General features: G+C 37.2%; 3 protein-coding genes across 4 annotated transcripts in view; 2 read left to right on the forward strand and 1 right to left on the reverse strand.

Annotated features, from left to right (window-relative positions):
* DNAH8 (dynein axonemal heavy chain 8) overlaps positions 1 to 5,184 on the reverse strand; it is a 101,090-nt gene extending 95,906 nt beyond the window's left edge. Inside the window, exons 1-5 of the mRNA XM_026034051.1 lie at positions 4,943 to 5,184; positions 3,374 to 3,560; positions 2,937 to 3,100; positions 1,335 to 1,511; positions 896 to 1,009 (exon numbers count right to left, since the gene is read on the reverse strand). Of these exons, the coding sequence (XP_025889836.1) occupies positions 896 to 1,009; positions 1,335 to 1,511; positions 2,937 to 3,100; positions 3,374 to 3,560; positions 4,943 to 5,050 (750 nt within the window). The 5' untranslated portion in view covers positions 5,051 to 5,184. The remainder of the gene's footprint in view (positions 1 to 895; positions 1,010 to 1,334; positions 1,512 to 2,936; positions 3,101 to 3,373; positions 3,561 to 4,942) is intronic.
* An 8,206-nt stretch (positions 5,185 to 13,390) lies between these two features.
* On the forward strand, positions 13,391 to 19,421 carry GLO1 (glyoxalase I). The gene is made up of 6 exons (XM_026034041.1): positions 13,391 to 13,473; positions 13,796 to 13,878; positions 15,165 to 15,305; positions 16,077 to 16,144; positions 17,230 to 17,319; positions 18,579 to 19,421. The coding sequence occupies exons 1-6, from the start codon at positions 13,393 to 13,395 to the stop codon at positions 18,665 to 18,667; spliced, it is 552 nt and encodes a 183-aa protein (XP_025889826.1). The 5' UTR covers positions 13,391 to 13,392; the 3' UTR covers positions 18,668 to 19,421.
* A 2,187-nt stretch (positions 19,422 to 21,608) lies between these two features.
* The window catches only part of BTBD9 (BTB domain containing 9), a 99,959-nt gene continuing 99,861 nt past the window's right edge, over positions 21,609 to 21,706 (forward strand). For both annotated transcript variants that reach the window (XM_026034043.1, XM_026034044.1), the window contains exon 1: positions 21,609 to 21,641. The gene's annotated coding sequence lies outside the window, so the exon portion shown is untranslated. The remainder of the gene's footprint in view (positions 21,642 to 21,706) is intronic.

Below are 21,706 nucleotides of genomic sequence, written 5' to 3' on the forward strand. Positions count from 1 at the left end.
ATCACAATCTTTGCTTTCCCTCAGTTAAAACTTCAAAGTATGAAAAATGCCAGAAAATTCAAAGAAAATACAATACTCCCTGACAGAACTAAGGGAGCAGGTAGGACCAAAACAGAAATAATTAAAAGTGAGACAATCATTTTTTTTGTCTAGGATATTTCCTCCTTCCACCTACAGTGCAACAACCTTTTGAAATATTAATCTATTATAATAACTATTAGATAATATTACTGAGAAATCAATGTAACATTTTGCAACCGGTTTGCATGGACATATTCAATTTTATTATAAAGTAACACTGAAAAAATGTCCAAAAATACAGCCTAAAGAAGAATCTCTAAGRTATTTGGGGAAAAATGGGAATTGGAATTCAGACAATCTGATACTTCTGCAAGCACCTTGTGCCATTATATTCCACACATCAAAATAATATCTCATGCTAAAAGAAATATCATTTAGAACCTTTAAGTTTCTTTTTTATTTTTTCCTTCTATATAAATGCAATTCTAGTAATCTGGTAAGGGCAGAGTCATTATTCATTGACACATATGTAATCTTCAATTTATACATATTTTGGATCTTTTTTTTAATATAAACATATATCTGGTCTTAGCTCATTTTAAAAATTGTATTTCAGGACTGACTGAGTTTATTTGTTCATATGCACTTATATTATTAATAAATTATTGATATTATTAATACATACTTCAAAACACTATATTTTAATGTAGAGCATAAAAATATAATCCTTAATTTTAATATTTAACTTGAAAATACTTAGAAAAATATTGTGAAGCAAATTGAAAGAAGTTTCCTTTCACCCTCAAGTCTGTCTTATGGACACTCTTTTTAAATACTTAAATTATGCTCAAAGAATAATGAAACGTATACTTACAAGATCATAGTTATACAGTGGTTGACAAACTTTTTCAAGTGTGCATAAATACTTCACRTTATCTTTTGATTCATTTGCTGCATCTGTGATTCTGGCATCTAACTCTTGCCACATCTACAGGGAAACAAACAAATATAAACAAAAAAAACCCCAACAATTTCATACATTGCAAACTATTTCTGACAACTTAAATCTTTGTGACTTAAACTTTAAAAGGCACTGCCAAAAAGTGCAACACAACTTACTTCTCTTGATAATATTTTTGTCTATCCCTAAATTTCTCATTCTTTCTCTCAGYATATTAAGCGCACTAGAACAAAACCTAGATCCCTCAGTCTTAATTCTTCAAATAAAATTTATTGTAAATGCAATAAAAAAGTAAAAATTGCAAGCTTCGTCTACTATGGCCAAAACCACAATAAAAAGAAGAAAGAATTACCTGTAATACTTTAGAATGTGCAACATTCAGAATATTAATGACAGCTTTGCAGTTTGGTCCTTTGATCTGCTCAATTATAAAATTAAATTTAGCAGACATACATTTCCAATGCTGTAGTTCAGTCAGTGGACCTGAATTATCAGCCTCTTTCCTCATCTGTTCACTCTCAATTAGAACCTGCAATCAATTTGAAAATAATTAAATGTAAAATAGTGTTTGTATCCCTGATTAATACTTGCAACTCTGTACAATTAATAATTATCCAGATGTCCTTATTTTCAAGTTAAAACTTTCTTGTAATTAGCTGTAATTTTATATGTTATCTATAAGGAAGAAAACCTTTAATGCTCCATATAGCCTGATTTAAGCCCAACAGACTTCTAATAAATACTCAAACGTGTCCATGCATCAGTCTAGAACTTGGTGCAGAGACCCTTGAAACAGCATTTGTCCGGGTGTGGGCTTCTACCTGACAAAGTGCAATGTACTGCAGGTGTATCAGCTCAAACACAGAAACAACAAAATGGCATGCTCTCACAATAGCAACTATTATAATATCAGAGAATAACAAGTAGGAGTCAAACTAATGTTTTGATATCTATATTCATTTCTGTAACTGTTGTTAAAGGTCAGATACTGTTTCAGTTTCGCGGTATACAGTGACTGACATGTCTATTGTATGTTATAAAGAACGAAAGAAACATTTTTAATAAATTAACTGAAGAGAAGCAAACTTATCACATAGTAATAGTTCTGATGTGGAAAAATCCCATAATTCAGAACTACACTTAATCATATTGTTAAACTGAAATCAAAGCAAGTAATGCTTATGTTCAAATGCTGTCACCAGCTGTGCTGGTAGAGGCATATACTTTTTTTTTTTCTTTAATAAAATGTATGGATCAAAATGCACAAAATATAACTTCACTTTTAAAAAGCTAAAGAGCTGTTTTAAGAAATTTTATACAATTTCCGGTAATCTAAGTGTCCTTAGCTGTATGCAGATTAACATGCAGTCAGTTCTTACATTTATTTCATTTATATTATTGTTCTTCTGAGCTAAATACACTAAATATAGTATGACCTCATAAATAGTATGTCCCAGGTTACACAGATTCTGCATTAACAGAGCGAATTTGATGCTTGATCCTGGAAATCTCAGTTACTAATTTCTTTAATAACTAAGAAAAAAGCTACATATAGGAACACAGGACAAAATAAATAAACAAATAACAACAACAATCACCCATGCTTGGCCTGGTCAGAGATCATTCTAGCCAACAGTCATACCTGTTACTATGACTGGTAACAGAAACTTAAGTAACACACAGAATACATCTAACAATATTTAGGTCATCTACACCAGCACTTTTATTCCTGCATCCTTCTTACATTTCTGTGTTAGCTGCTCAGAAACTATTATTCTTAATAGACTGTAAGATCCTAGGAATAAGAGCTGCCTTCTTTCTGCCAGTGTAACACTTGGCACATCCAGGCCCAGATACAGTTGCAGTGTTAACTGATTTCAGGCAAGTCTCACGTGTCATTTATAAATATCTATCCACATTCAGGTTGGCCTGAAACATTAAGACAACAACTTACTCGTTCAATTTGCCTATACCATATCATAAGCACTTCCTCCAGCTGGTGAATCATCTCAGGATTATCAGCTGCTGCAGTTACTTCCTCAAAAGACTGGAGTTTAGAAAAATCAATGTGATCTACTTTTTTCAGCTCAACTGTTCCTTCGATGCTTATTCTAGCACCTGAAAAAAAAAAAAAAAAAAAAAAACAGAAAAAAATTACAATACAGGATGAATTATAGACACTAAAATTTGTTTCTACAACTGTAAGCAACTGAACTTTGGAAATATATGCCTGTAATCAGTTTATTTCATCACTAGAGCCATTTTACTGCACTTATATAAGATATAAAATACTTTTTTTAAATCCAGTGCATTCTTCTTYGGAAAAATCATCTCATACCCAAGAATGGAAATTCTTAAGTGGAATATTTGCTTCCTAAATGCAATGCTTACCTTCTAAAAATGCAAGGTATCTGTTAATTGTTTCCACAAAATTCTGTTTGTCTTTTGTTTCTTTGGTCTGGGTTAAAGCACCCCAATTGTTTGTTGCAAGGATAGCCGGAAGAAATATCTTTTCTATCATGTTCTTAATACCACATAGGAGTCCTTCAGTGGCATCCAAAACACTAAAGAATATATCCTGTATTAAACAGAATGATCATTAATAATGCAGTACCTTTCAGTAGTTTTATAAAGGCATTCCAATTTTGCCTTAAAAAAGGCACAATCTGTATTAAATAATGATATCTACAAAAGCGGTTATGTTTGATAAACATATTGTTTTGAAATAAAAGACTGAACACAAAAACGATTCAAGTCTGCCAAGTTGTATTTTTCCAATTCCAGCTACTTCCAAATAGCGTGGAAAGTCTGGAAATGTTTTAAGTAGTGTATAGCAAATAAGAACATTCTAAATGTCCTCATCTCAAACTACATGCTAAATAATAGACTGTAAATAATGAAAATGCTCTGAATATGAAGCAATTATCTGCCTCAATTTTTATTGCTTTTGATCAGATCAATTTTTTCACCATACTCTGAACAACCTTTGGTTCACTATGCTCTGAAAACAATCTTTACAAGTTTGAAATACCTTTAGTAAGCCAGTGTTCCTTGAAACAGCAATTATTAACATCCTTCATAGGACATAAATACTTGCAGTTTTCCTTTTCCTCCCCCTCCTTGCTGATTTAAGGAGTTTGACCCCAAAGCAATATTTATGTCCAATACTGTGACACATTTCAATACCTGTAATATTTTTTTCCTTTTGCCTTCTCAGATCTCAGAAGGAATGAAATGCGCTTAACATGTAATACAAAACACTATAAGTGCAAAAATGAAGTTTTGTCCTAAGAGTTTGAAACCATAATAATTGTAAGATACATATTCAAGACCGATTTTTATCAGCTTGCTGTTCTTTGGACATAGCCAGAGTATAAAAATGGGTAGGTATAAATCAAGATCAGGCCCACATATATCCAGTAAAGTGGCTTACATGAAGATAAAGCAGAMAAAAAAGAAACCAAACAAAAACCCCTGCATAATTTCCTTTGTATAATTGTTATTTTCATACATTCAAAGATGCATCAAGAAGAAATGTGTAAGTAGACTTTTCTCTCCCAGATTTTGCTTTAATATTTTCCAAGCAAACATGACCCCTTTTAGCAGTCACAGATTTCAGTAACACTTCAGTTGTACTCACTGTCTTTAACTCTTCAATAACAGTAAGTAGGAGAACAACAAAAAYAACATCAACAACAAAGATGTAAATACTGACTTGTTCAGCAGAGGTCTGTGAGATAATGAAACCAAAGTGCCTCAAGTGCTTGCTGAACTAGTAAAGTTGCTGGTTCTCTCTCCAAAGCAGATAGGGTAAGGAGTGTTTGCGCAGTTCACGGTGATATAATTTAACATACAAAATGACAGTTTACTAAAGTTATAATGTCACAACAGTGAAACAAACAAATGAAACAAAAATATCTACTTCTGTCTCTTTAGTTTTTAAATTTGAAGAGAGAATACCTCATGTATAGTTCTTGCATCTATAGGGTTTTCATTTGTACAACGAACGAAAAATAAGCAGAGTCCTACAAATTTGTCTGGTGCAGTGTCCACATACAATTTCATCATTTTACTTCCTTTTACAACTCCTGGAATTATTCGACCACATTCTGCAAAGAAGTTCACAGGTGTTACTACTTTAAAATGTAGAAGTATTATTAGGACGATTAAATATAATATGTGAAATAAAATACAACATAAAATTAACTTATTTTCTTATTTGTGTGTGTGTGTGAAAAGCAAATTTCCTTTGAGGCAGAATCCATAGCTATAAGCAAACATACAATTAAAAGTCTACATTAAACATGCAACATATGTCTCACAAAGCAATTGGTGGACCATTGTACCGCAAGGAAAAGTAATTTGCTCAGTCCACCATCCTGGGATCCGCTGGAGCTTGAGGTTCCTTGTATGGTTCACTCTCACTCACCCTATCAAAGATGTCACACATAACTGAGAAAAAGAAAAAAGGAGGTGGGTCATCATTTCAAAGCAGGAAGGTACTTCGGAAGGCATAAGTGCAGATGCAACGACAGTAGAAAGTGGTGCAGTATTATAGATCTTTAATGACTGATCAAAAATGTAATAAAATCAGTATACTCTAAGAAGAATTAGATTATTACAGCAATCTTAATTCTAATTTTTTTGATTGTTCACCTTTCAATTTCTACATCATTCTCATAACTGAATACGYTGTTTGCAAGGCCCTTTAAAAAGAAAAATTTCTCATGTGGCAGCATATTGATGCACATAATATTCATCATCACATCTGCAGCCTTCAAGTTGACTGCATGCATTTCTGTTAGTAGGTGAGGAAGTAATTAGTAGCATGACACACAATTTGCCATAAGGTTTCAGAGATTCCTTGACAGCTCAAGAATGGTGGGAACCAAGATTCTGAAGCTTGGTATCCAGATTGTGCAGGGATTTTATTCCATCACTGCAGATCCTTCTGCTCATTTGCTCTAAGGAYACTGACAGATTTTCCCCCATTTACACTAGCACAARTTTCATGCTTTCCACTTTATTTCCAGATCGTGCTGTTAAGATGCCATTTTTRAGGGTGACATACCATTCCTCTCGCAGTCTAACAGCTTTTCCTTTTCACATCTCTCCTAATCTAGACCGATATGTACCAGATTTGAATCAAAGTTGGTGCTTGATACCAGTGGCATCRCTGAACTGAAGATTTCAGTTCCAGTACTGGTTCTAAGAGAAAAGAATCACTAACCCTTAGCTGCAGCATGCTTGAGGAATTCTCAAGAGACAGAGCGTGCAGAGAACATCTATGCAAAAGGGTAATAAGAGGATCAGACACCCTCMGTTCCTCTCAAGATATAATCCTATGCAGTTCAATTGTTTCATRTTTTATGAAAGGGAATTATAGGCTGCTATGAAAGGAACTATATATGCTTACAAATACATTAAAGATTTTAGGCATAAAAATTCATTCTCTTCTGAGCATGTGAAAAATGAAACTTTGAAAACATTTTTAACAAAAGGCAAATTCAGGCAGTTTTGTGAGAGTAGGTTCTGCTTGAATATACTTGGGGTATAACTCCTAAAAGAAAAGATTGTAACTGATTTAACAGCACAAAGTACCTTAGCTTTTTATAGTCTTCTTTTCAGGAAAGGCTGAAATGCTTCAAATGAACATTTTCTAAAAAATTCATCTTGAAGCCATTATTTGAAATATTAATTTTCAATTATGATACGCAAAATTATGAACGAGTAACAGGGTTTTGAGGAAAAGCATTAAAAAAGATTAACAATAGATGGTATTAAGTCTGCCTGTATTCATATTGTTAAAAAATTACCTATCCCAGGTGCATCTCCTTCTTGATACAAAAACTTCAGGGTTTTACTTCCTCCTTTGGCAAAAAACATATCAAATGCTTCCAGCTGTTAAATCAAAAAGTGAATACTTGTCACTCAAAACATTACAGTTTAACACACCTTCAAGATATGGAAAAATAATTTGATTAGACAGCTGTCTTTTTGACAGCATGTAATAAATSTTTTATCCTACACTGTTGTGAGGAATTATAAAGCAAACCAATTGATCCTTCAGACATTACTGTCATTCACTGAACCTGCACAGACACACAGGTGACCTAGTTCCTGATAATTGTATATCGAATGTTTACACTTTCAATCAGTGATGCAGAAACACTGGAGGCATTTCATCATTCACAGAGATCAGTTAGGATAAAGTGTGAAGCTGGAAGTAATCAACCATAAAAACTTTAGAAGAATACACAGTAGATTTCAATAACATGACACAGCTGGCTATTACAACCCGCTCCCTACAAGTAAAATACTTGTTTCAAAAACAGCCATAATATTAAATTTTGGAATTTATTTTGGGGATAAGAAGTGGCCACATTTGGTTCCAAAATCTTTTCATGACAGTAAAGATTTTCACTGACCTCTAGAGGACCATTAGATATCACAACCAAGGCAAACAATGCTGCCACACAATTAGCTTGTACCTGTCTGCAAACTACCCAYCCTAAAACCCTACAGGTCTCTGGACAGCTATCTTGATTTTGCCATTTGAAACATAGTGCTTCAGATAGTATGAACGTGCACCTCTATACCAGAAGTTGTTTATGTATGGATTACAATTTTAAAAAACAAGTAAGAAAATTATAGCTAGGGTTTCCAAAAATCTAAATTTCCAAATGTASTAGGTCAGAGATGTAACACCCAGGTAGACATTATTTAAAAGTGATATAAATGCAGAAAGCTCAGAAGAAAAAAAAAGTAGAAGAAAAGAAWATCAAAGTACTAAAAGATCAATGACAAAAAGAAGAAAAGATTCATTTCAACAAAAAAGTGCTTAAACTTGAGATAGAGAGAAAATCAAGCTGTAATTTTGGAGCTTAARTGATTCTATAAGGCAGAACAAGATGCAAGTTACCCACGTGACTATTGTTTCCACAAATACAGTTTTTATTTCAAATGCACATTTTACAAATACTTACTGTGCGACTGCACATACAGGCCAACATTTCGCAGATAAATCTTAGATGTCAAAGGCAGATGTTGTGTGTGTGTGAGTGTGTGTGTGTTTCTCAGATATACTGGAATTTTATAACAGACAAGGAAGGACAGTTGAAGGACAGTGTCAACCAGCCCCTGTGACCTAGTCTGTATGAATAAACAGGGACTGGAAATTGGAAAATTTTGACCACAAAACATGATTTTCCATACAAGTTTTCAAATAGCAAAAAATGGCAAAAAGAGGAAAAAAAAATCCCAAAGGTTCTCAAGTATTTGAATCAATCAAACTCTGTGTAGAACAGCCATTTTCCTTAAGTGAGGGTTACTTCAAATTAAATATTTGAACTACACTGTTCATGTAAGTATTTGTAAGCAAATAATAAACAATAAATTGGGACTGTGACTATCATACCATAAGAGGCAATGTTACATATTTTGATTAATAATTCAAATTTAAATGAAAGACTTACCGAAGGATTATCCAAAATCATTTCTTCCACAGTTGTTAAGTCTAAACCTAGCCTGACACTGAGGACTTCAAATATGTATTTATATGAAGCATTAATTTTTGTTTTTCGAAATTCTCTTGCTTCTTTATATCGAGCCTAAAACATCAAACGTATTTAAAAAAAAAAAAAAAGCCAACAAAGTGGTTGTAATAATAAGCCCCCACATAAACTGCAACTACTGCTAAAGTCTACTGCCTTATAATCTACAGAACTGTGCTACTCATTTAAAAATATACAAATTTAAGAGACTAACACTATAGTAAGAATTATTATRGAAACACAGTCAACCCTTCGTATATGTCAAGGAAGAGCAAGCATTAGCTAGACTACAGCCCAGCTTTCAAGGTAGATGTATGTTATATTAAATTTCTATTCAAAATAAGTATTTCAATTTATTGTATCAATACAGAAATGTTGCTTAGCAGCTATTTAAAATTACTTAGAGTGAATAAATATTTGCAGGAAATAAGTACAGCTTTGTTTCAGTGCAAATTATTCAGTGGCATCTTCTGTTCTCTTCCTCTATTATTTAAAAAAGAAAGCTGAAGATAATGAAAAACATGAGAATTAAATTCTGACTGTTGGAAACTGATTGATTCTTTCTAAAACCTGAATATAAAGCAAAAAACGTAAAAATACACAACAAGATTAAGTTAATTTAATAAACTCCAAACATTTCAAGATCTAACGTTGGATACTAAACCTGTTTTTCTCTTAAAATTTCCTGCAGTGATTGAACTCCACTGGTGCTCCGGCGAAACTTAGACACCCTTTGGTTTACAGGAAGAGAAGAGTCTTGTAAGGAGGATAGGTTTGCTGCTTGTCGAGCCCGGCCGGATGCAGCGTCTTGCGGAGCAGTGAGGTCCGGGGCTGAATCCTCTGGCACTGCGAGGTCTTGCCCAGAGCTCTCTGCCGTACTGAGATCGGCCCCAGCATTCTCCCCAATGCTTGAACTCTCTATATTATCACTTGATTCTCCCTCCATTCTGAAATATGAAAATTACCAACCAGTTAATACTAAAATAATCCATATTTTTCACATCTATCTTTTCAAGAAGAATGGGAAGAACTGACTTGCCTGTTATACAAACCTAATATTCTCATCAATTTCTCTTTGAGCTGTTAAGATAATTTATCAGAAAATGTATATACATGCATATTACAAATGGCACACTGAAGCCAGTTACTGAAATTTAAAAAGAATTTACCATATATTTACGTATTTGTAAGGTGAATATTATTAATATATTCAGAATATTATTAATATATTCAGTTAATATCTGATTTCTTTAAAAAAATAGTTAGAAAAATTTAAACAAATGTTTTTTATATTTTGACTTGTAAAATATACACATCTACTTAGCAAGTGCACATGCATTAAAAGTTGCACAGATTTCCAACTCAGGTCTTAAAGCATTGCTCCCCTAAGCACTTACACATTGTTTTTAAACAGAATCCCCTACTATGCATAGCACTCAACACAGATCTTGTTTGCAAGACTAATGTTCTAAGCATTGAGGGTGTGGGTGATACACTTCATTGGAAACATTTAATTTTTATAATAGCACTATGCATCTACTTCATAGGATTTAATTTTATAATGTTTCAGCATTTTAGAAAAATCAGAATTTTGACATTAAAAACATACCAAGATTAAAAACAATCATGGCCAGGATTGTGTGGCTTCTTAATATACTGATCCCAAAAACCATACTGACTGACGGTGTCTTACTAGGTTCTATAAAACACATAAAGAATTCCTAGAGCCCCAGCATATAAACAGTGCAAGAAAGATTAAACCCCCGCAGACTATGACTTCCAAAAGGGCCTACATCCTTGGCTGACTGCTCCAACCAGCAGCAGGTTATACAGAAGGCAGCTCCTACCATTTTTTCTCCTTTCTATTCCACTACCACATAAATAGAGGAAAAGTTTGACTTTTCAATCCCAAAATTGCCACCCAATTCAAGGTGGCAAGGAAGCGCCTAAATCCCCCTGCCTCCTCYCATTAGGAGGCTGAGTCATCCACCTGCATTTGCTGACTTCCGTGAATCCCACTCCTAAATCTATACAAGATTGAATGTTTTATTCATATTTATTGAATGTTTATCCTAAATATATAGAGGATTAAATGTTTTATTCAGTGGTGTCAATTCTACATATGGATTGCAAAGCTAGCATTCAGGCACTATAATAATTAGAACAGCTATRCCTGAAGGCCCTACCTTTGAGGCAGGGTCTAATTTTGCCCTTTTTGAAAATAGCTTGTTCAGTCTCACAGAGGGGTTATTATTTACATTAYGCTTAATATTTTAAAATATATGCAATGTTAAGGTATGTAATTTAGGAACCTTATAAATATCTGGGGTACCAGACAGAAACAAAAGCATAGAGACTGCTATTCTATTCAGCGGGATATTACCATAAATCTTAAATATCAAGAATCACACAGTAGTTTTTGTGATGCCTCAGAGCAGCTAATCACAGGTATGACCATGTGTTATATATATATATATTCATAACATTCTCCCTGCTTCCTTTAGAAAGCAGTATACATTGGCATCCTCCCTGATTCTCCAGGCATCAGTATTTAAGCTGTTGGGTGACTCAGTTGAGATCTACCCATTCCTCAAAGAGCAGCAAGAACTCCTGTAGGCTACACCTTGTCTAGAGGGTCTGTTCATGCCAGACTACTAGAAACAGTCAGGCTTCCAGTACACCAAGGCACACATTTCAAATATGGCATAAACTAACATATGGATTCTACTTCCCTCTTGGAGCTCACACCCAAGGTTTAGTAACCTGTATTCCACACTGTGCCAAAAGCTGGCAGTATTTTTCTCCCTTGTTCTCWCAGGTCTTTGCAGATGGATGACTGTCACTATTACCAATGTTGTGGTAACAGCTGGAGGAATGCTGCCTGAATCCTCTTCATAGGAAATACGTCGTCTAAAGAGATTCAGAAATTGTGAACAATCCTTGTCATTTTATTAAACAAGCTAGGTTAGAATCAGTCTTATCCTAGGCAGAAGTGTTGATTTCCTTTCAATAGAAGAATGGCAACTATATACCTTTCAACAGAGTTTTATAAGTGCCTTCTATACCTGGATCAAACTGAAAGTCATCACTTTACATCCAAAAAAACACAAAACAAACAAACAAGATAAATACAATACAAACAGCTGCTGTTTGTCAGACTAAAAACTGTTTAACAGATGTTGAAGGGGCATATCATGGAAGTTTACATTCCTCTTATATCTCTCATTTTCCCCTAGTAGTAAAAAATTAATGTGTTTATGTGTGTGTGTCTAATTTCTGATGCATRAGTGGTAGACCCTCTATCTGACCTAGGCAGGCAGTTCTAACTTTCCTATGCTTAGATTTTCCACCTTAATGCTGAAAACCCAAGCCAAGTGCTTGAATTACAAGAAACATTGCCATTTCTTAAGACTTCTCATCAAACTACACACAAAATTCTCCTGCATTGCCCAGACAACAGCAATAACAAAATAAAAAGCTGTGCCAAAATGCTAGAAATATATTTTCTAGAAGAGAAATGTGTTACCGAGTCAGCAGTTAACAATGACTCTTGTCATTTCCACACCTGACTCGTGTCACTTTCAGGCCCAACCGTTTAAAGCAGCAGCAAGGAGACAGCAGGAAAGCTCCAAAGGGARCCAAGCCCCTCTTTCCAGCTGCCCAAGAGCTGCCGAGGTTTCCGACCTCTACAGAGCAGTCTCCCGTGGAGACCAGTTAAATAAAGGCACTCCAAGCCTTGCAGCTTCAAGTTCACCGGTTCACCTCGCTAAGGAAAACAGCGAGGCCRGCCCTACAGCCAAGGAACTACTGCAAAGAACCAGCTCCGAGAAGAAAGTGAAGACGTCCCGGGGTAGAGCACCAGGATAAATGACTTCTGACTTTCCTCTGAAAACCTGAACCGCTTTAACGGGCGCCTCGCACCAACCTGGCCGCCGCAGCAGCGCCGCGCCTCGCCCCGCCCCTCTCCGCACAATCCCCAACCGCCGCGGCGCCCGCGGACCGACGTGCAGAGATCCCTCCGCGCCGCCCCCGCCAGCKGGCGGGCGCTCTACCTGGCTGCCGGGACTATACTGCGCTGCGGAAGGAGCAGCCGCGGGCGAGCCGTGCGAGAACGTTAGGGCGCGGGGGCAACGGCTGCGGCACCATATGCAGTGCAAATAAATTCATGTGTATTTGATCTTAATCTGAGTCCACAGCTGCGAATAGTATCCCCACTACTTTTTTTTTTTTTCTGAACTTCCCTCCAACTTCCAACTTTCGCCTATCTACTGTTTAAAGTTAAAAAAAAAAAAAAAAAAAAAAAGTAAGCCCCGAAAGCAGAAACTTTTTCTGCCGTAAGAATGGTAGTGAACACAAAAGAGCTTTATGTAGCTACTTAACGTAGCTCGGGCAGTCGATTGGACCCTTAGTCCTCGAAGCTCTCCTGTTCGTGGAATTGCTTAAAATGGCTGTTTGATACCATGTGTATTTGTCCAACTGTATTGTTAGTAAAATAGCGTAATTCTGTACCACGAAAACCTGTATCTTCCACACCAAAATGCTCGACCATTTTAGTGTGGAAGGCATAGGCATCTGCAGGCATAGCTACAAAGCAGTGCCACAGACGTCCTCCAAACCCCCGCAAGACGGAAACGGCGCTCAGGGACCATTTGCAGAGCCCGCAGCCACCCCRGCGCGCTGGGGTGTTCACGGGCAGGGTTTGTGCGCTGGGGCACGTACGGATAGTCAGGGTGCAGGTACAAGCAGGGGGCCGGCGGGCAGCCCCGCTCCGTCCCGCCCGCCCTCGTCGCGCCGCCCCGGGGCGGGCGCAGGCGCCGCCGCCCCGCTCCGCCCCGCTGCTTCCCGGCCCGTGGCGACATGGCGGCCCCGGCGGAGCTGCAGGGCCTCAGCGACGATGCYGCGCACGGCGCCTGCTCCGAGCCCGACCCCAGCACCAAGGTGGGCGCCGCGGGGGCCGCGGGGGCTGCAGGGGCGCCCGGGGCGGCTCCGCGGGGAGCGCGGCCCCCGCTGCGCGTTTAATCGCAAAGAGCGATTCTGGTGCCAAGGCGTCGCTGAACTTGACGAAAATGAACCCCCCTGCCCGGTAAAACAATCAAAATAAGGATTTTTAAGAGCAAAAATCTTTATGTAAGCTCAGCATAAGCCCTGAGGCCTGCTCACAAGTGCTCACCCTGCTAATACGCTTGCATACAAGAGCAGATCACGGGTATAACGTGGATCACGTGTATAACCATGATGATTATTTTTTTTTTCCCCCCAGGATTTTATACTGCAGCAGACAATGTTAAGAGTAAAGGATCCTAAGAAGTCCTTGGACTTCTATACAAGAGTTCTTGGAATGACGTGAGTGAAAGTTGCATGCTGTAATAAGCTTTGCTTGTACTGGTGTGGCATATTCATCTAAAACCAAAAGATTGCATCTACTGTAATTATACTAATTGGTCTAACTACATGAACAACCCTGGCCCATCAGCTAATGCCAAATTGGGTAACCCGACAGCCTTTGAGAACTTCACAGCACTGTTAATGTGTAAGCTGCAAATAAACAGTTTGCTGTGACTAGAATTTTCTTTTTTTCTTAAGTAGGTCATTAATTATCAGCATAATTATCAAGTCTTCTCAGTGATGGCAGTTGGCGAGGACTCCCCTGGTCCCTCTGGTCCRACTGTGGTCTCGCCCTTAGCGATTCGCAGACGTAAGTGGCTCCAGGCCRCTTCACTTACTTCCTGGGTAGCAGAGCTTGGTACTTGGTAATTACTGCACACTTAACTAGCATACCCATGCTTGGTTTCTTTGCTGGCACCACAGATGCACAGTCTGATTCCACTTCCTGCCACTTGGACCTCAACACACAGATGTGCACGTAGACTAGAGAGTTCTTCACCCAGGAGAATAGTTAGGGGAGAAATTTAAGAAGAAGGTAGGATGGAGAGTGCTGTGAGGCACAGGCACGGCCAGGCAAGCACGCTGACCAGACCTGTGTGACCAGTCCCTGTTTATCCCCGTATCTATGTATGTTTCTCATGTCAGTCCCAAATGACCCAGATACTTTCTCCAACTGTCATTCCTCCCTTACACATTTTTTTTTTTATACCTTRCTACTGAAAGTGTAAATATACTTCATATATATACACTGTATGATGATACATTGACGATAATCATTTTTTTGTCTTGTTGTGTTCTTAATTTTATCTGGTGCCAATGAATATGTTTGAAAATAAATATTCCCTTCTTTTTCCTTGGTGGCATTCATTTTGATATAGGTAGACTTAACAGTCTGCCTGAGGAAATATGTGCTAATAAATGCCTACTGAAGTAGTCAGTGGCTACTTCAGACTGAAGCCTTTGTACAAGTATTTATATCTAACTATTCAGTTAGATGTAATATGGCTTTTAAGCCATATATTATAAGATCTAAATCTTCTAATTTTTATAGACCAATAATGCATTCTCAAATGTTACCGCTTGATGGTTCAAAATGTAGCTATTTAGAAATATAGATTACAGTGAGAAAGACAAAAAGGATACAGTAATAGTACTCAAATGGGATATGATCTTGATACATTTGCTGGCTACCTTTTTGTTTGGTTTTCCTTCTTTAACTTTTCCAAAAAAATGTTACTTTTTAGGTTGCTTCAGAAATTTGACTTTCCTAGTATGAAGTTCTCACTCTATTTCCTGGCATATGAAGACAAAAATGACATCCCAAAAARTCAAAGTGAGAGAACGTCTTGGACCTTCTCTAGAAAAGCTACGCTTGAATTGACACAGTGAGTATTAATATAATAAGAGATGACATGTACCTAAAGGTGATTAAGTGTAGAAGTCCTGCTGGATTCGATACGAAATGGAATAACTACTGTGAAAACATCCTCCTATCTGTCATGTAGCCTTAAAATGTGGCTGATATCATGTATACTTGGCAAGCTTAATTTTTCTCTGTCTAGAGCTCTGTCAGACTGGTAGGTGAACAATGGTACAGAAGTGTGAAATAAAATGGAAGCAACCCAATAAAGGATTAACTAGTGCTTGCAAAATATGATCAAAGCAAACATTAAGTCAGAGAGTTTATATTAACAAGACAATTTTGTTGGTGTTTAAATCACGGTAATTGATAGAAGTGCAGAGACAGAGAGATTCTCACACTACCCACTACTTAACTCCAGAACCTGTTCATTTCACCTGATGTTCCCCAATGACTGGTAAGTCACTGACTCATATGCAGCACAACCTTCTCTGTAACTCGGAATGAGGTACGAGCATCTCTCTGACTCATTCAAATGCAGAACCTACAAGCTAGCAGAATGGCTGTGAACAAGACTGGATTAGTGCCTATGTACTGTTCCTAAGACTGTCCACAGGACCTGTGATCAGGCAATATATTTTGATAGTTGAGTTAGTGCAGTCAACAYTTGAAATTCTCTGCTGGTTCAGAATACCAGATGGTCCTTCTTAAAAGAAGCTACTTTTCCTCCTGAAGAGGATTTAGGACTTGGTCTCATCCATGCCTTTTTTCAATATTTAWTTTTTACTTCTTACAGCAATTGGGGCACTGAAAATGATGAAAAGCAGTCCTATCACAATGGCAATTCAGATCCCAGAGGATTTGGTAGGTCTCTTGTTTTGCGTGTATGTTTTTAAAGCTTCRTTTTTATTATGACTATGTTTTTCCTCATTGACAGGGGTGGAAACAGAGATTCAGATGTCTTAAAAAAATAGAAACAAACATATGTATGAATTCAGTGCAAAGGTTATTGGTATTTTGTTTTTTGAGAAAGAGTAGGATAAAAATTCACAATTTGCATGACTGAGAAAATGTTTTTACTAGATTATTTTGAAGAAACAGTACTAACCCTAGTAAAGAGGGGAACTTCTGTGCTGTCTTTTGCTCTTCTTTCAGCATATATACTGTGAAAAATCATGAATACTGTGAAAGATCATGAAAATATGTAAACAAATACATCTCAGAAAAATTAGTAGTTTTGTATAAAGAACTTAATCTTGTGGCAAGCAAACACATGCTGTCCTATAACTACACTTGCACAGTGGATTATCATAATATTTAGAGTGATTTAAGTTTGGACTTCTATTTTTTAATATGCTAGCTACCCGTTTTGAGACTGAAGGAGAATTCTGTTCGCATGCATGACTGAGACTAGCATATGAGTGGCCAGATAGAGAGTAATTCTGTGATTTGTTATTTTGAGCCTTTGAAAGGTCACTTAAGAAATAAATTTCAGACTACATCTAGCCACTTGACATTTAAAGCTTCTGAACTGATCTGTAAGCTGAGGCCTTGAGCAGTGCTAATGTTAGTCTCTACTAATACAACATTAATGATAAAATGATTTAAATGTTGAATTGAACAAATRCAAAGAAATCCTGTTATATGGATGTACTTCAAGAAAGGCAATATAGACAAAACGATTTGATAGAAAAGATTTTTATTTTCATATTCAATATATTCTCATATATTTAAACTCTTTTTAAATTATAATCAAAAAGCAAACTTTCTAATGTTAATTCCTAAAACACTGTTCATTCTGGAAATCATGTTTTTCTTGGGTAGATCCTATCTGATATGATCAATGGCATGTAAACTTTTTGCACAATATGAAATGTTAAGCATCTTTTTTTCGTAGAACACCTAGCAGTCCTTAGAGTGTACTTCATTGTTTTTACCCTGTTGAACAGGACACATTGGAATTGCTGTCCCTGATGTCAACAAAGCTTGTAAGAGGTTTGAAGAACTGGGGGTGAAATTTGTGAAGAAACCAGATGATGGTAAGCCTTGATCAGAAATTAAGCTTTGTTTGAAAAATGTTTGCAAACTTGTTGGCAAAGTTTGAGAATGCAAATTTTTAATTCCTTATTTTTAATATACTCTGCTTTTTAAGAGGAAACTTCCTAATAGCTCATCTCACCATTTAAAATATACTGAAACTATTGGCCCTATTCCCTCTTGCACAATGGGGAAAACTGATAGTAGAGAGATGTCAGTTACTAGAGTTAACTGGCCTAGCTACATACCTTCTGTATTTAGTTTGATCTTCACAAAGATTCATGTGCTGTGTTGATGTCTTGCTTTGCTATATATATAATATTGCCTAGAGTTATTACAGGATTTCCTCAGTCATGGGCCAGTTCTCACATTTATCATTTATTTGACTATTTTCATATTTAAATAAAATGACTTGGAAGATGTAACTTCCCTCATTAAAACTGAATTACTTTTCAAATTATTTTTGTTAGTATCTTTGATTCTCCTAAAATCTACCTTTTAGTCATTATTATTCTAACTGTTCTGACTGCTATAATATAGGTAGATGAGGATATTTCTATTTGACTTGTATAACTTTTTGTCAAAAATGCTTGATATCCAATTAAAATTGGTACTAGAGAGTACATAATAGTGTCCTTGTCTGATCTAAAATGTGGAAATTGGTGGTGTTCAACTGGATCAATCTTGTGCTGTTCAACTGGATTCTCCTTCATCAAGAGATCTCTTGATAGATTTATTATTGGTGCATTCCAAACAGGCATTTAGCACCTAGCAGCATACACAAATCTGTGGTGCTCCTTCTTCCCTCTGGCTATATAAACTGGATTGCTGTCCTAATAGATTTAGATAGAACAAGTAGTTTCCACTTACAGGTATTGGAACCGACCTTTTAGATTTCATGCTAGAGGGATCTAACATCCCCATCTCTCCAGACTCACAGTGCCTAGGCAGAAAATTTATTTCGAGCAACGATAGGTAGTGTCTTAAAGTGACTTTAAAGTATAATTTTACTGAGAGTAAGTAGTGACAATACAAAGATCTAACACTAATTAAAAGTGAATTTAACCAATTTTCTGACTAAATTGTCTAGATTTACACTACTCCTTATAGCAGCTAAAAGCAAAAGTTGTATTTTGCTTTTTCTATAATAGTCATATTCAGATTAAGAACCATTCATGTAGCTTTACTCTTTTTTTTTCTTTTTTTYYTTTTTTYYTTTTTTTTTCTTTTTCTTTTTCTTTTCTTTCCCTTTCCTTTACAGGTAAAATGAAAGGACTTGCATTTATTCAGGATCCTGATGGCTACTGGATTGAGATCTTGAATCCTAACCACATGGTGACTCTCACTTAGTTCTGAAAGAAGTATATTGTGTAAGAGATGCACACTGTCAGTTCCCTGGAGTGAATCCAGYATTTGTGAAATTCTCACTTGATTGAGAAGAATTAATTGTGTCAGAATCTCCTCCAAACTATGCCCTGGAACTTCAGTATACTGGAATTCCCTTTTGTTGTTCTGTGATGCCACTACAGTTTGTTTCCAATTAGGAAAATTCCACCAACTGTATTTTAGAAGTGCCCTTACAGAGATTGTCCTCTTCAGTGTTAATTTGATACTTCACTGAACACTCTCACATGTGACCAGAAGTTCACTGCATTTCACACTGTTTAGATCTACACTAAAAAAAAGCCTCCTCTAAGACCCAAAAGATCATGCTCATAACTTTTGATTTGATGAATTTCTGGGGCTATGTTAAACTTTTGTGATCTGTGGAGTTCAATATTAGGAATTTAATGAAAAACAGCATCTGTGCTGTAAATTTCTTAGTAGCAGGCATTTTAACTTGCCCCTTCTTAAGATAAGTAACATCTTAACATGAGAAAATACACCTGTAGATAATAGGAAAACATGTAACATCTTCATCCATTGTATCAGTCAGTTCATCTTATACTGTTGCACCTGTTACAAAGTGTAAAATGTGTCTAGTTTAATACACTCTTAAAACAGTAACAACAACAACAAAGTCCTTGGCTCATGGTTCCTGGAGCACTTACTCCTGTTGAGGAAAGTTTTCAGTGATGTAACTGTTGAATTGAATAGTGTAATGGCATTGCAGTTCATTTCCAAATAAAGCATTGACAAAAACAACAACTTTACCATTAACATATTGCTTTCCTAGTTGATGAAATTTGGACAACACAAAGGCTACTTACTTTGGTTCATGAATCATTTTTGAGAAGAAACCTAGAAATAAAAATACAGAACATGGACTGAGAGTAGGGTAGTGAAACTGAGGCCTCTAAGTGGAGACTTCATTTGTGAAATGTTGCATTAACTTAATGGTTAATGTACAGTAATAACAACGCTGTCATAATAATTCTTGGGCTCATACAAATGAAAATGGAAATGTATGAACTGTTACATTTGTTTTCGACTATGTTATTTTAAGAGATATAAAAAAAAAAAAAGTAAGAATTTAAATTCAGGGATTTCTATATATTCATATCTGAAGAATTCATTTTGATTTGTGTGACAATGTAGTGCATACAAAGCCAGAAATACCATAGATTTTAATTCCAGAAACTTTGAGTCATTCTTAAAACTGGATCCAAGACAATTTTTTACACTTGGAAATAAGTAAACTGTTAGCRTGCTTGATGCTGCCCATAGCTGCCAAAGCAACCATGCACTCATGAGAAGGTAGACATAGTAACTCTAAAGTTAGTCTTTGCTCTTTGTTGTATGAAACAACACTGATACTTTAAGTTGTTCTTTATAGGCTGTTTTCTAGACAACGTCTATTTACGTGGATACTATGCTTTAGGTGATGCTTTGTTAGTGTCTCATTCAACAGAATCTTTCTCCTATGTGGGTATATTCCAAGCTTGCTTTTTCTGCAAGAGTAAACACTGATTCCTATTTGCATTCTGTATTTTCCTTCTTTTGCCCTTTCAGTACTAATATACCTATCTAGTTCCCYGTCTTATTCCTGAGAGGTTGATTCCTCTCCTGTACATTAAGATATTTTGGTAGGGACAGTACAGTTGTCTTCAGTGTTGGCTGTACGGTGAGATCTGAGAGCTGAGCTGTGCGAGGTGCCACCATATGGTCTCACTGTCACCTTCCTCTTAATTGTGGCACCCTCCCACCTACCCTCCCAGCAGGCTGATTCCTTTCCCAGAACTGGCAATTATTTTCTTGCACACTGGGGTAGATTTCATGCCCATTTATTAAGCAGAATTGAGGAGCCAGTTCCAGGGTCCTCAATTTCCAGAACAATTAAATGGGGCTGGCTCCTTCTAGCAGCAATTTAGGCTGGTTCAGATAACTCATAAAACATCAGATTCTTTTAAAAAAGGTAGACAGCATTGGAATGATCTTTAGAGCACCAGTTATAGAGCTTCAACATCTGATGAACATTGTAGCATAGCTTTGGCATGATTTGTCCTTTGAAGCTTTGTAGGCTGTAGGAATAATGCCAAGAAGGATGAAAGCTACAGCAGTGAGGCAGAACACTTATTTGGTTGCAAATTATGTGCATCTTGATGGCTAAACTGTGGTTTTACATGCATTTCTTTCCTTACTCATGTTCCAAAATAGAAATTAAAAATGAAGTACAGCTGATCTGAAACAGCAGTGCTAACTGCAGATCTTTACCATTCAGCATCTTGCATTAGCTTGTGTGCAGAGGGAAGGGCTGACAACTGATTGTTACCTAAAATTAGTGTTTTTTTTTTTTTTAATTTCAACACATTGATACAAATATTTCATTTAAAAGGTTCTATAATCAAAATCTTGGCAAGCAGTTCTCATAAGCGCCTAACTTTAGAAGAACTCTTGTTTCATCTGCATTGCTCTTTTATAATGTTTCCCCTARACTTGTTTCACTAAGTACAGGCGTGACTGGCAGCGCTAGTGACACACTTGTGTGGAATCCAGTAATTAAAGGCGGGATAGCTGGGGAACGGGGTGACAGCCGGGGCACGCGCATGGAGGCAGGCGCACAAAAGCCCGTGGCTGCCTCTCAGGTTTTCCGCTTCTGAAATAAAACCTTCCCTGGACACGTTCGCTGATGGCCTTTGTTTTTTACGTACGTGGCCGATCCAAGTACTGCGATGGGAGAGGCGGGAGCCGCGGGCGCAGCCGCGCGCCTCGCGCCGRGCACTGCCGCCGCCGCCCGGCCCGTGTCAGCGACAGCAGCGGCGAGGCCCGCGCGCCGCCGCGGCTGCCCGCCCACGTCAGCACGCAGGACGGCGGCGGCCGTTGCTACGTGACGTCAGCGCGCCGGTGGACGTAGCGAGGACGGCGGGCGGAGGCCGTGGCGCCGGTGAGTCCCGTGCGGGGCCGGGGCCTCCCCGTGGGGCGAGAGGAGCCCGCGGCTCCCGGGCCGCT

This window comes from Nothoprocta perdicaria, unplaced genomic scaffold, assembly GCF_003342845.1.
Source record: "Nothoprocta perdicaria isolate Ctin4 unplaced genomic scaffold, notPer1 scaffold_139, whole genome shotgun sequence".
NCBI lineage: Eukaryota > Metazoa > Chordata > Aves > Tinamiformes > Tinamidae > Nothoprocta > Nothoprocta perdicaria.